Raw genomic sequence first — 15231 nt, 5'->3', positions numbered from 1 at the left:
CATACTTGTGGGTACATGGTCAGGTATGAGGCTCGTACACATCCTTGATCTAGTGCACATTGTATAAAATGTGTACTTTAGAGGCACTTAACCTTGACTGGCACATTAGTATAATGACTGAGCTAAAACAGTGCAATAAATACTGTATGGCTGTGGCCATTGCATACATATGGCCACTACCACACATGTGTATCACTGTAGTTGTATTCACCTATACCCTGTCTGTCCCACAAAGTTGTGGTTCATTCTATTACATCCTTCTTCATAGATTCTCAGTCTGCCCCAGGTCATGCTAGTCTATGAGTAAACAGCTAGCAATTGCTTAGGGATGGATGGATCTAATTGATTAACTCTTGCATTGAAAAGAAATAACTACCATCTGCACCAGATAAGGGAGCTAGTACTTTGTAATTATATATAACATTTTATTCAAAAATATCATATTTAGTAAGACAGCACCTCCTGCACGATTATTAATTACCTGTACACGATTATGAGATAACATAAATATACCTACTAAGTGTTCTTTCATTTTCTTGTCCTTTGACCAGTTCCTTGCTGGCAGGTATAGGTCACTAATTAAGATTACATTATTAAATTTCAGCAAACACAATTCCTCCAATTGTACCTAAAAATTACCAGTAACAGCTTCTGGAATAATATAAACAGAGACAATAATGAGCATTACTCTGTCTAAAAAAGGTTAACACAAATAACCAGAATTAGTGTGTTTGTGAAAATATACAACTCTCTGTTGTAATTCCAGCTTTTTTATTGCATTGTTATAAGAATTTTCAGTATTAGAAGTTTATTGGACTTAAAGCTGCTAGTGAAGCAGGATTTTCAAAATGAAAATGATGCTGCCAAAGAAACAGGTATTTCAATAGCTGATAAATGGATAAACAAATGAATAATTAAAATGTTTACTTGTAAAACCAAAACTCCCATGTGTGTAACAGCGAGATTAATCTTCATCCCTTCCCCGTCATTGGCGGAGTGTGGTCTTATACCATACATGTCCAGCTTTCTTGCAATGTCCAAAAGTTTTATATCTGATTCAGCCGGAGACTGACCCCTAAAAAAAGAAAGAAAGCAAACATTTGTTTATTTTATAACCTAATGGGAATTTTGTAAGAGCAGGAACGCATCTTATGTTGGGAGCTCTAGAAATGAATGGCCACTTAGGTTGCTGAATTACTTTTCTTAATGTATGATTAGTGAGATTCTGAATTAAGATAGCATCATAACATTTAGATCTAAACTGAATGAACAAAATAACATTGTAAGTCATAATTCCTGCAAGGCAGGACAACTTTAAATCTGTCTTTTAGGGATATTCAGTGCAAATATTTTATGCATAGAAACATTTATAGGAATATGTCTCGAAATTTTCCTTAAAATCTTTGCCTATGTGATCTGTTTACTTTCATAGATAGATGAATAATGATGATTAACCTTTAGACTACTTATTTATGTAGGACATTTCTACTTATGATTAACTAGTCACTGCTTCTGAATGCATACAGGTGATATTCAAACTCAAGTAAACAAAAAATAATTAGTTTTACAGAATACATAACTCTACTTCCTCAGCTATTTTAGTACTTTTTTTGCAAAGGCTAGACCTCCATCATTCCCTTCTACCATGATTACTAAATGAACAATCATTACTAAATTGGGTCTTTGCTATCAGGTAATGCCTGCCTTCAGATTTTATTCAACCACTTGCCGTCTGTCATGTCCACGAAGCTCCTTACTCTGACAAAAGAGGAGCAAAGACGGAAATCTAGAAACACAAGCTGTGACAAAAATCCATTAGGCTGCAATGATATGTAGCACTGATGATTTTTAAAATTCTGCATTGATGTCACCAGATCAGTGGCTAATAAGATATTAATTACTGCAGCTCTGGTGGCCAACTGAGCTTCACCATATGAAACTTAATCAAACAGCATAAATGTATTAAAAGTACATTAAAAAGGAGATGTTAAAATAATAATTTGCTTTAGCTTCTCAGCTTAATGTAATTCCTGTACAATGCTGCAGCTGCATTCAGAACTGCAGTAACACTTCACCACAATTTAGGCCTAGTAAGTCATCATAGCAAGGCACAACATAGTACTGGTGCTGCTTAGCACGGCACCTGCCTGCATAACTAGCACTCCCCGTCTAATGTAGACACTGCACCTCTCAGTGCAGTGGGCGCTGACATAAGGTCTGATTACTTTTTCAGATGGTCCTGTCTCGGTTACAAGAGACATATATATTTGTATTTATCCTAATAAGAATGCAAACTTTTAAGGTCTTCACTATATTGCACTTTGTGATTTTCATAAACCTAATGCACAGTGCAGAAGGCCAGTGCACAGGTGCAGTCCATTGCACATAATGCATATGGCAGCAATATAAACAGGTGAAACACCTGCACTACATACAGACATACATAAAACTTGTTGCCTTTTGCAAGAAAGACATATCATATATATCAGACTGCATTTATGATTCAGTTTGATGTATATAAAAAGTAACATCATAGGCTGAATGCACACACACACACACACACACACACACACACACACACACACACACACTAAACAACATTTCCCACCTAAATAAACTCCTCTAGAAATGAATTTATTGACACTGAAGTGAAAAATTAGTATTAAACGCTGTATACTGCACCAACCTTGCCTCTATTTGTTGGGTCCCTGGCAGTTCCCAGGCAAGCCACTTCACAGGGTACCAAAGGTCTTCTTATGGGAGGCAACCAAGATGGCTTACTAGTGGTTTCTAGTGCTGCTTCTCCATTTGGGGGCATAGGCTTCTTATCAGGGAAAAGCAATGGGGGGGGGGGGCACCTTGGATCACCCAGTGAGAAGTGTGGAAGCTGGTCAGGACTGAGGTGGACCAGTAGCTGAAGATGCAGATTGGCACCCTGGAATACATACTCATGGGACTGGCAGCCTCACATAGCTGCATGTCCCCAACCAGATCATTGTGTTCCCATTCCATGTATGTCAGTTACTCTCCCTAGTTTTTTGTCCAATCCGCTCCATGCCTACTTGTTTACCTTCTGTCTATGCGCATATCTTCTTTTCGGCCCCCTCTTTTGTACCAGCACTTGTGTTGTCAGTCTTTCTGCATGTTATATTTGTTTGTGTCTGCCCCTGTTGACTTCCTTATGCCTTTCTTTTCATGCACATTTTCTCTCTTCTTCCTTTTCCCCTTACCCTTCTTCTCTGACTATAAAAAGGGCACCAGTGGCCCCCAAAATCGCATTGTTTCTCCCACCTATGACACTTTTCCTTTCTCATTACCCATCTGTGTGTTCCTTTGCTTGCCTTTGTCTCTTTCTGTCTGCCTTATCACACCATTTCCTTCCCATTTATAATATAAACACACCTGGCATTTTGTTGTGTACCCCTTTTTTTGGCTCAAACTTGTATCCATATTGCACAGTAGTGGCACTTCGATGTATGTGTGAATGTGCATCATGCCAAGCTTACTATACTCGTGGGTCCAGTGACCTGCTGTAGTACAGCCTTCCTCTTCAAATGGTGACTCATGATTTTACACACATGGCTTATTTACACGGCACTGTTTCTGGTCAGTCAGTGTTATGTCAGAACCTATGCATATGCAATTACTTTCATGCTGCATTGCTGAAGTGATGTCATATTACTACTGTAACCATTTGAAATCTCAAGAGCTGCTTTGCTGAGTCCCAGGACATGGAGCGAGAGAGAAAGAGAATGGATAAAAGTCCAGATTTGCATATACTAAGTATGAGAGTGCCATTTCTCAGAATATTCCCTTTGTTCTCAGCACAACAGTGATATCAGAATTGGTATTTTATATTTCTTCTTCTCCAGCATTTTCAGTTTTTTTGTTTGGTATCCTGGGACTCAGCAAAGTGAGTCTCCAGATTTTAATATGGAGCCATTACTGCTCTTTCTGAATCCTGGGACACATGATATTCTTACTCTAGAAGAATAGTTTTTGTGATGGTGGATCCAAAATTACTTAAAATTATTTTGCATACACTCTGAACATTATATAACCATTTTGTAAGACCAGTTTTGTATTAGCTCGATATACAATGTGCATATTAGCTAACAAAAACTATAACCATAAGACCATTATTATGTTAGTTTAATTTAAAATGCACATACTAGTTGATAAAACCAATAACTTAATAAATTGTAAAAAAATCTGTTTTTTATGTAATAAAAATTATTTGTGATTTCTCACCACATATTTAAAGAAATAAATGTGGATTTCCCAACATGTGTTATACCTGATTGGAGAACCAATTAAACCTTACAAAAAATGATACTCATCAGGATTTACCATTTCTCTGTATGCCTTATAAAATAATTACAAATGTATAAGGTACTTACATATGTTTTCGATGGAACTGCATTATCAGATTATCCAAATATTCTTGGTTAGGCAGATACTGGTTTCTGTCTAAATGTTCTCTGTCTATATCTTCACTATAGTCTCCAAGTTCTGCTGCATTGAGAAACAGAAATAAAAATAATTTTAACAAGCTTTATTAAAAATATGTAAGTAGCAGAAGAAGATAATTACAGCAACAAATGGTAGATTAAAAAATGAGAATGAAAATATGCCAGTTATGTTAGTACTTACATTAATTTGTTTAATCCTCAAATGCTAGTAAAAAATCACAACAGTCATAACATGATGTTAAGATAGTGTTTTTGTTAATCAAATAATCTGATTGCGTTCATGTTTGCTTTCATAATATGTTTTTCAGCTTGAATATGTGTGTGTGTGTGTGTGTGCGTGTGTGTGTGTGTGTGTGTGTGTGTGTGTGTGTGTGTGTGTGTGTGTGTGTGTGTGTGTAAGTGGTGAAGCCTAAGTAATACTCCTACATTGGAGATTGATTTCAATATTTTATCTTTTGTGTTGTATGTAAGACGTGTTTCATGCTTTGCATGCCTGTGTTCACTGTGTTCGATTTTCCTAACTGCTAGATTATAATGCTTTTCGTTTGCCATCAATCACTGCCCCACTAAACCCAGCAAATATAATATGATCTAGTAGAAAATATTTTGGAAAACAAGTACAGTTGCTTCTTAGACGATGTTTAACCATCACCTAATGTAATTCACAGACAAATAATTAATCCCCTATGGATGCAACAATGGTTATAACTGTTATAACTATTATAGGCCTAAATTAAATGTGTAAAATTGTATCTGATGATAAATGCTTCATATCTGGTTCTATTACTGTTTGTATCAGCTGTTCTTATACTTCTTGTCAGCTATAGATATATAGTGTTGACTGAACCTGACTTGGTAGTTGCTTTATTTTGCTCTATCACTCACTGGTTATATTATGTTTACAGTCTATTACCTTCTCTTTCATAACCTGCAGTGCCTACAGCATTGATCCTCACAACACCCCTGGGTGGGCATTAATTACACATTAACACACACCCTGTCAGGCATTATTGCTTGCACAGAGTGGAGTAGTATGGGAAATTTTCCAGATATCAGAGACTAGTAGATTTTCAGATATGGATCTGTTAATAAGAATGACTACTGGGGAGGCAATTGCATCTGCACATATTTGCTGAAAATCGCGGGTAGTTTATCTGCGGCTAGTGTCGTGGGCTTTAGCTTTTTAAGTAGTTTTTTAATCATGTCCACACAGACAGGTTGTAAGGTGAAGGAGGGAAGTTCATGTATTAGCGTGAGCAAAAGCGCTTATCGTGTATATATATATGTATATATTATATATATATATATATCATTTTTTTATTAAAGGCTTGATGTTTAAGGTTTACTGGTTTTCTTTTCTTCTCTACAGCCTTAGCCTTTTGTGTTTTACCAGGTGGATATTTTTGTTTTAGTGTTTTTCAATCTAGCAGCCAAAACAGCTTGATAGCTGGCTACCAAGCTATCTAGATAGACAGATAAACAAGAAGACATATGTACAATTAAATAATCGCTATTATCATTGTTAGGCATTCACAGGTTTTTCCCCTTTGGTATTTCCAGGTCTGGCATCAAAACACTGGACTAAAATATACCAAATATTGTATAGGATATGGCCTCTAAATGCATTTCTTCCAAGGTATTTACTTTGAAAACTTCAAACTATTTTTCTAAGAAAAGATTTTAACCCTTACAATGCTCAGAAAAAAGCAGTGTGAACTTCTGCCATGAAAACTACCTAAATCTTTGAGTACAGTATCTTAGAAGTGCTATAACCTATGGTTCTGAAAATATAATTTTAGGGATGTGTACAATACAGACATAGAACACCACTGACTGCAAAATTAAATCTGCAACACCCTTCTTAATGTTTTTATTTGCACATTATGAGTTTGTTTGTTTGTATTTGCTAACTGTGATAGACCAGCTGGGAAAAGTTTCCATTTTTGGTGTAGCCCCAGGGAGAAAAGTTCGAGAGTTATGCTTAAGAATAAACATTTATAAAATTAGAAGATTATGCTACTCAACGCCAGGAGTTTATAGGTTCATAGGTTCATACTAGGCTATCTGCCCTAGGGCATTTATAAGCCTAGCCAGAGTGTGTTTGGCTTTCACCACCCATTTTAAATTAATTTTGCTATGCCCTTTTTCGAGGTTAGTATACTGTGCCTCTGTCTAACAGTGACACAGAAGTGATACCCAGGGTAAACCTACGATCTCCCATCCACTCATCAAGATTCCTCTTGAAGAGAGTCAATGAGGGACTAACTGGACTGGGATTTTATTCCAGAGTGAAGGGAGCCTCTGGGTTATGAATCTGTCCCTCCAGCATGTCCTATTTATTTCAGTGCTGAGGTTCAAGTCTCTCGAGCGCGTAGCTTGATGGGATTTGGATTTTCTGAGGTGCAGCATGTCCATTAATTCCGGGTTGGATATGGCTTTATACGTCAGGCACAGATCGCCTCTGAGCAGGCAGTATGCCACTGAGTAGAGCTGGAGTTTCTTTAACCGGGCAGCATATGGCATCTGTTTGAGCCCTTTGATCCTCTTGGTGAGGTACTTTTGGGGTCTTTCCAGCTGCTGCAGGTGTCTGGTAAAGTACATCCCAAAAGGGGCATTGTACTCAATTATGGGCCCGATGAGGGATGAGTAAAGAGGCACGATGACCTCCCCTGATCTAGATGTGAATCCCTTCATGATTAGGTGGGCTATATAAAATGTTTTTCTAACCACTTTGGCCATGTGGTTGTCAAATGAGAGATTGCTATCAACTTGGGTCCCCAGGTCCCTAATTACTTCTTCTGTACTTAATGGATTACCAACTATGTGGTAATTTGTGGGCACTTTGTTTTTGCCAAAGGGGATGACTATACACTTTTTGGCGTTTAGCTTGAGGCCATGGCTCTGGCACCAGTTGTCTGTTTCTATGAGGCCCTTTTGGAGGATACTTGTGTTGGCTGGAGAGTCGATTATGGCACCCAGTTTGCAGTCATCTGCGAACTTGGTCAGCCACAGTCCTTCCATGTTGGCCTGTACCTCTGAGAAATATATACCGAACAAGAGAGGTCCCAGGACTGAGCCTTGTGGGACGCCGCTTGTAACTGGTTTGGAGTCTGACATGGCTCCAGCAATTCTAACCATGTGGGTTTTGTCCTTGAGCCAGTTTGCAACCCATCTAGTGACATAGGGGTTTATATTTAAGCTGGTGAGCTTATCTATAATGCCCAAGTGGGGTATTGTATCGAAGGCTTTTGTGAGGTCCAGGTAGGCTGTGTGGACTACCTTCCCCTCGTCAATGGCCTTGGTGACTGTTTCAAAGAAATCGACCAGGTTTAAGAGGCAAGATCTGCCCTTAACAAAGCCGAACTGAGTAGGATCCAGTGTCTGTAGGTCCCCAATATCTTTATTTATGAGGTCCATTATGATCCTTTCCATAGCTTTGCAGACCAAGCTAGTCAGGCTTATGGGGCGATTTCCAGGATCTGTTGAGGCACCACCTTTGTGGAGAGGGACCACTGTTGCTGTACGCCACTCTTTGGGTACATATCCTGTAGTAAGGCTGAGATTGAACAGCAGTTTTATGTTTGGGTTTAGCTCTTCTTGGAGTTCATGTAGGATGCAGCCCGGGACACTGTCTGGTTTCATTGATGCTGTGCTTTTTGCTTTGGAGAGGGCGGCTCTTACCTGAGCAGCTGAGATGTCAGGGGGGTAGCACTCTGCTGGGATAGATATTTGCCCTTTTGGTGGAGAGGGGGGGAGAAGTTTGCGCTGAACCTGTCAGCTAGGATGTTGGCAATGTCTGTGGGTTAGGTGTATTTTTTGTCATTTTGGACTAATTCTGAGCATATCTGGGAATTCCCACCCAGGTTCCTAACATAACTAAAGAAAGCCTTGTGATTATCCTTAGTGTCCTGTGCAATTTTTCTCTCGAAGCTGGCCTTAGACGATTTTATGAGTGCCCGTAGTTTTTTTCCTAATACTGATCAGAGATGCCTTCCCTTTTTGGGATTTTGCTCTATCATGTAGTACCTTCCTCCTTCTATTGTATAGTTTGTTTATGGCTGGGGTCCACCAGACAGGACGTCTGCCTTTGGAGGATTGGGTCTTGGTTTTATTTGGGATTGCATGATCCATGCATTCCTGAAGGTGTTCATAGAATGCGTTTATAAAGGATTCTGCGGTCTGGGCCATATTTTACACAGGCCCGGGGGCTTTGAAGGATTCCACCTCGGTTTTGAGGAGTGTGAAATTTGCTTTAGAGAAGTTTTTCACTGTGGTTTTCTGGGCAGGGGGTGGGGTCGGGATGTGAATATCCAGTGAGATTAGTTTATGGTCTGATCTTACAAGTGAGGGATACACTTCTGGTCTGGAGCATAGAGTCCCCATGTTGGTGATGATCAGGTCCAGTATGTTTTCCCCTCTTGTGGGAGTGGTAACAAGTTGTTCCATAGCATTTGAGTTTATAAATTCTAGGAACCTTTGGGTTAGGGTGTTTGAGCTAGAGTAATGCTCCCAGTCTATGTTTGGGTAGTTGAAGTCACCCACTTTAATGGTGTTTGGAGAGACCTTCATATTTTCCAGTGTTCTCAGGAAGCCTGAGTGGGGTTCCTGGGTTTGGGAGGGTGGTCTGTACCAGGCTATAAACTGGAAGGCAGTTTTACCCACTGTTAGTTGCACGTGGATAATCTCTGATGCTTCGTGCTGTGCCACCAACCTGGAGGTGTGGGTATCTTTGATGAATATTGATACTCCCCCTCCTTTTGTGGTTCGGTCCAAGTTTTGGGGCCGAAAAGCATGGTATGAGGTATAACCTGGTAGTGCTGGGGTGCTCTCAGGAGCCTTGAACCAGGTTTCTGTTACTGCACAGATATCAATGTTCTCCATACTAAGGAGAGTTTCGAGTGTGTGCATCTTGAGGTTTAGACTTCTGGCGTTGAGTAGCATTACTCTTAGTTTCTTATCCCTTGTAATACCTATGGAGGTGGGTTTGTCTTTTGAGCCTTGCCTAAAAGAGGCACTATGGGGGTAGCAAGAGCCTTTGCCAATATCCGAAAGCCCAGGGGTGACAGGTGCAAGCTGTCCCTAGCGAAGCATCATGGCTTGTCGAGCATGTCATCCCAGGCTGACAGGCATTGGATCCCCTTTGAATGACACCAATACGTAAGCCAATTGTTGAAATTGATCATCTTTTCTTCATATTGTGGCATCATTCTTGGTGAGGGTAAGATGCTACTCAAGGTCAGGGTCATACTGGCCTGGGCTACATGCTCAGAGAGCTCCTCTATGTCTCTTTTCATGTAGTCCAGGGAGGTACGTCTCAGGTAATTCACACCAGCATGGACAATGACTGAGTCACATTTGTACTTGCCTTGGTGTGACTTGAGTGCTTGTGTTATGTGGGGGATCCTAACGCCCGACAGGCAGCTCACTGTGACCTTCTCCTTGTTCAGCCTGGTGAGCAGGATGTCAGTGTGCCTAATGATAGAGTCACCTATTACAAGTGTATCAGATGTGTTGTTTAGCCTTAAGGGCTGTGACTGTTCGGCACACTGGCTTTGTGAGCAATGTGTTGCACGTGTTTTGTTTTGGGGTAGCGGTTGCTTGTGTGTCTGCTTTGGAGGCCTCTGCTGCTTAGGCAGATTTTTATTTAGAGCCTCTGAGTATGTTTTTGTGTGTTTATGTGTTTGGTTTCCTGTCGTGGTAGGTCTATGTGAGACTGGAATTGTAGTGAGTGTGGTTTCCTTCTCCTCCTGACTGGTTACGCCAGTACTGAGTTGACAGAGCTTAGCCTCCAGTTTGGCTATATGGTTGCATTTCTCACATGTGTTGGAATTTGTTGGGAGGAGGAGAGGGTTGTCTATTTACATGAGGCAGTTGTAACATTGCCTCAAGATTCCCAGATTCGCCAGCCTCCGAGATCATCCATGCTCAAAATGCATGCGCTCGAAGCACTCCTCAGTATGGGGAATGTTGGCATCTGTGCAGTAAGTGAAACCTGGTTCAAGGCTCCACAGAGCACCCCAGCACTACCGGGCTACAACTCATACCACACATTTCGGCCACAGAACATGGACCTAAACACAAAAGGAGGGGGTGTATCCATATTCATCAAGGATACCTACACCTCCAGGTTAGTGGCGCAGCATGATACCTCCGAGATCATCCATGTGCAACTAACATCAGGCAAATCTGCAATGCAAATTGTGGCCTGCTACAGATCATGCTCCATGACCCAGGACCACCACTCTGTCTTTCTAGAGACACTGGAAAACATGAAGTTCCTACCGAACACCCTGATATTGGGCGATTTCAATTACCCTACCATTAACTGGGAACACTACTCAAGTACAAACTCCCAGGTACAGCGCTTCCTGGAATTTATCAACACAAATGCCCTGGATCAGTTGGTAAACTCTTCTACCAGAGGTGAAAACACATTGGACCTGGTCATCACCAACATGGGCGACAGGTGTTCCACACCAGAGGTCAACCCATCACTGGTTAGATCAGACCATAAACTAATCACTCTGGATGTCCACACTCCACCACCTCCCCCAACTAAGGAAAGCACAGCAAAAAACCTTTCTAAAGCAAACTTCACCTTACTTTAAGGCAGAGGTGGTAAGTTTCACAGCCCCCATGCTAAAGGATAACGCTGTCCAAGATGCAGAAACCTTTACAAATGCACTCTGTGAGCACCTACAAGGATGCAGGTATCATGCCATCCCTAGCAAAACCAAGACTCACTCCCTTAAGAGAAGGAAACCAGTCTGGTGAACCCTTGCCATAAACAGGCTATACAATAGAAGGAGGAAACTAGTTCAGAAAAAAAGCAAATCCCAAAAAGGAAAGACATCCCTGATCAGTATCAAGTAAGAAACTAAGGTCTCTCATAAAATCCTCCAAGGCTAACTTCGAAAGAAAAATAGCCAAGGATTTGAAATATAACCACAAAACCTTCTTTAGCTATGACAAGAATCTAAGTGGCAACTCACAGATATGCTCTGAGCTAGTGCAAAATAGCACAAAATATACTGAACCCACTGATATTGCCAACATCCTGGCAGATAGATTCCGTGCAAACGTCACCCCCCCTCTCACCCCCAAAAGGGCCCACAACAATACTGGAAAAGTGTAGTGTCCATGAAATCACAGATGCACAGGTGAAAACAGCCCTTTCAAAAGCCAAAAGCACAGCATCAATGGGGCCAGATGCTGTCCCAGGCTGCATCTTGCACAAACTACAGAACAAACTAACCCCCCACCTAAACACACTTTTCAACCTCAGCCTCTTCACAGGCTACATGCCCATAGAATGGCGCACAGCAACAGTTATTCTGCTCCACAAAGGAGGGGCCACAACTGACCCTGTTACTATCGCCCCATAAGCCTGACTAGCCTGGTCTGCAAGGTTATGGAGTGCATCATCATGGAACTCATTAACAAAGACAGTGGGAACCTCCAAACACTTGACCCGACCCAGTTTTGCTTTGTTAAAGGCAGATCATGCCTACTAAACCTGGTTGACTTCATCAAGACAGTCACCAAGGCCATAGATGAGGGAAAGGTAGTTTACACAGCCTACCTTGACCTCGCCAAGGCATTTGACACCATTCCCCACTCAGGAATTATAGAAAAACTCACCAGCCTGAACATAAACCGCTACGTCACGAGATGGGTTGCCAACTGGCTTACAGACAGAACTCACACGGTAAAAATAGCGGGCTCCAGGTCCGACTCTAAACCAGTCACAAGAGGTGTCCCACAAGGGTCGGTCCTGGGACCCCTACTGTTCGGCATATACTTCTCAGAAGTACAGGCAAACACAGGAGGACTATGGCTAACCAAGTTCACCGATGACTGCAAACTGGGAGCCATAATTGACTCTCCGGCTGACACAGACATTCTCTAAAAAGGCCTTACTGAGACGGACACCTGGTGTCAGTCATGGTCTCAAGCTAAATGCCAAAAAATGCATAGTCATCCCATTTTGGAAAAACAAAACACCCATGAATTACCACATAGGTGGCAGACCCCTTAATACAGAAGAGGTAATAAGAGATCTGGGGACCCAGGTAGATAGTAATCTCTCCTTTGACAATCATATTGCCAATGTAGTTAGGAAATCCTTCTATGTAGCCCATCTAATTACTAAAGGGTTCGCATCTAGAAATAAAGAGGTTATAGTGCCCCTCTACTCGTCATTCATCAGTCCCATCATAGAGTACAATGCCTCGTTTGGGATGTACCTCACAAGACACTTCCAACAGCTGGAAAGACCACAGAAGTACCTCACCAAGAGCATTACTGGTCTCAAACATATGTCCTATGCAACCCGACTGGAAAAACACCAGCTGTACTTAGTGGCATATCGCTTACTCAGAGGTGATCTCTGCCTGACTTACAAAGCATTGTCCAACTCAGAATTGATGGACATGCTCCACCTAAAGAAATCCAAGTCACTGCGAACCACTCACTCTAGTAAGCTAAACCTCGCCACAACAATAAATAGAACATGCTGGAGGGATAGATTCCTGTCACAGAGACTCCCCATGCTTTGGAACAAAATTCCTAACTACATTAGGCAGAGCCCCTCACTAACACTCTTCAAGAGAAACCTTGACGAGTGGATGGGTAACAGAAAATACACCCCTGAGATAACTTCATTGGCTCTTCTTGACAGAGGCTCAGTTAATTAATCAATAGGGCAGCGAAAGCTGACACACTCTAGCTAGGCTTATAAATGCCCTCAGGCAGATAGCCTAGTACCTACCTATGAACCTATGAACATTCAACATACAAACAAAGCAAACACATAACATTTGTACAAAAGAGAGTACACTGCTTTTACAGTTTACAGAATATATATAATAACATGCTCTAGATATAGAGAGATTACTATCTTTCTGCAATTGGTAAGAAAACACAGTGTCTACGTACAAGAAAAAATGTTGCCAAATTACAGTTTCATACAAGTATTTATCTGTTAACCTTGATAGTTAAACTAGGTAGGGGACAGATGAGAGGAGAGGGTCTGTATGCAGGAGGAATGAAGATAAAATAGTGGTGATGAAAACAGGATAAACAGGGAAGAAAAATGAGACAGTAAGGGTGAGTAGAGGAGAAAAGGAAAAGTAGGTCGAGATAAGAGTAGGGCCTGTGTAGTACGAAGTCAACATTTAAAACAAATGGCAGCTCCATGTAGTGGATGCGTATTATTTAATAACTTCTGTTGAAAAGTGTTAGGGTTTATTTCTGTTGTCAGGTTTAGTGGGAAGGAGTTTTAAAACATATAGAGCATACAGTTTTATTATCTCTGGAGGTTACTAAATGGTTTAGTTGTTGTTTTTTTAGTATTTATTTTTGCTATAACGATTTCTTTTAAAATTCCAGTGTTAGCATTTCTGAATCATTTTTATGTAGCACTCTCACTAGCTACATAAGCTGTTATTTTTAATTTTTTAGAAAATGGTAGATCATTTGGAAACAGAGGAGTCAAATAAGTTCATCTGTTACTGTTACTCTCCCCCACCTCCTGATAGAAATATTATTATTTAGTCTGTGCAAGTGAAGTTCTGGGAACATGCCCACCCTACACTAACAAAGACACAGCACACACAGACAAACACACACATGCATAGGTTCTATCATGACTTGATGAATGAACTCTTGTAAAGCTAAATCAAGAGAAAACAAAATAAAGCTTTAGACAGATGAAAAGAAGCAGTTAAAAGCATTTTTGCACAACACATGTGGGGGAGCTTCACTTACCCACAGCCACTTGCCTAAATATACTAACTAGAGGGTTACAGAACTAAGGGAAGTAATGAAAAGACAAAAGTACGTTGAATCGTGCCAGTGCACAAACTGAAAGCACGCTGGCAGTGATTCTGTATAGGGAACGTGAATGGGAAGTTGTGGATCGGGGAAGAGTACTAAAAGGGCTGAAACTTTGTCCCGTGCACATATGACCAAAGGTAAGGGGTAGGGAAGCTGTGCTATTTACTGATATATAGGTAGATAGATAGCTAGATAGCTAGATAGCTAGATAGATAGATAGATAGATAGATAGATAGATAGATAGATAGATAGATAGAAAGATGTAGATACATAGATACAGAGACAGCTAGATATAGGTATCATAGGTTCATATGTAAGTACTAGGCCAGTCGTCCTTGCGGACCATTTTAAGCCTAGCCAATTTCCCTTTCAAAGGTAAGAATTAAACCCTTTTCCTGCTTATGAGACCTTGAGTTGGTATAGATAATTGGCACTCTTGTAAGGATTATTAAGATCAGGTCTTGTGCTACAGTAGTGCTGAACTAGGTTGCCTTTTAACTGATGTTAGGGTGCAATCACTGCACTTCATGCACTACATGAATATTACACGCTTACTATATGTATTGTTGACCAGAAATATAAATCAATTTAACAGTTAAAAACTTTATTCAGTGAAACAGAAATCAGCTTAGAAATCAAGTGATTTTTTTTTTTGTTTTGTTTTTACTATCTGAAACCCTCTACCTCACCATTCAATGAGTTGTCTAACACTAGAAAGATAAATATATATGCATTATGATGCTCAACTATGAACCAGAAGATCCACCATCCCTAATGCTTATAGTGCTAGAAAATGTAAATAAGGTCAACAAATAACAACAAAGGTCAATTTGTCAGCCATTGTCAAGTTACTGACATTGGGTCTATGTTCGGCTACCGAAAAATAAAAAAAACCCGAACGACAAAATACTGAACGGAAGAC

The 15231-nt window shown here is 40.6% G+C and overlaps 1 protein-coding gene across 1 annotated transcript in view; it reads right to left on the bottom strand.

The window, feature by feature from the left end:
* FRMD7 (FERM domain containing 7) overlaps positions 1-15231 on the bottom strand; it is a 762912-nt gene that overhangs the window by 249874 nt on the left and 497807 nt on the right. Inside the window, exons 7-8 of the mRNA XM_044057495.1 lie at positions 4401-4515; positions 928-1075 (exon numbers count right to left, since the gene is read on the bottom strand). Coding sequence (XP_043913430.1) covers positions 928-1075; positions 4401-4515 — 263 coding nt within the window. The remainder of the gene's footprint in view (positions 1-927; positions 1076-4400; positions 4516-15231) is intronic.

This window comes from Protopterus annectens, chromosome 15.part0 (assembly GCF_019279795.1).
Source record: "Protopterus annectens isolate FY-2018-M chromosome 15.part0, PAN1.0, whole genome shotgun sequence".
NCBI classification, from domain to species: domain Eukaryota; kingdom Metazoa; phylum Chordata; order Ceratodontiformes; family Protopteridae; genus Protopterus; species Protopterus annectens.
Note: the sequence above shows the minus strand (reverse complement) of the source record. Positions and strands in the feature narration are given on the sequence as shown.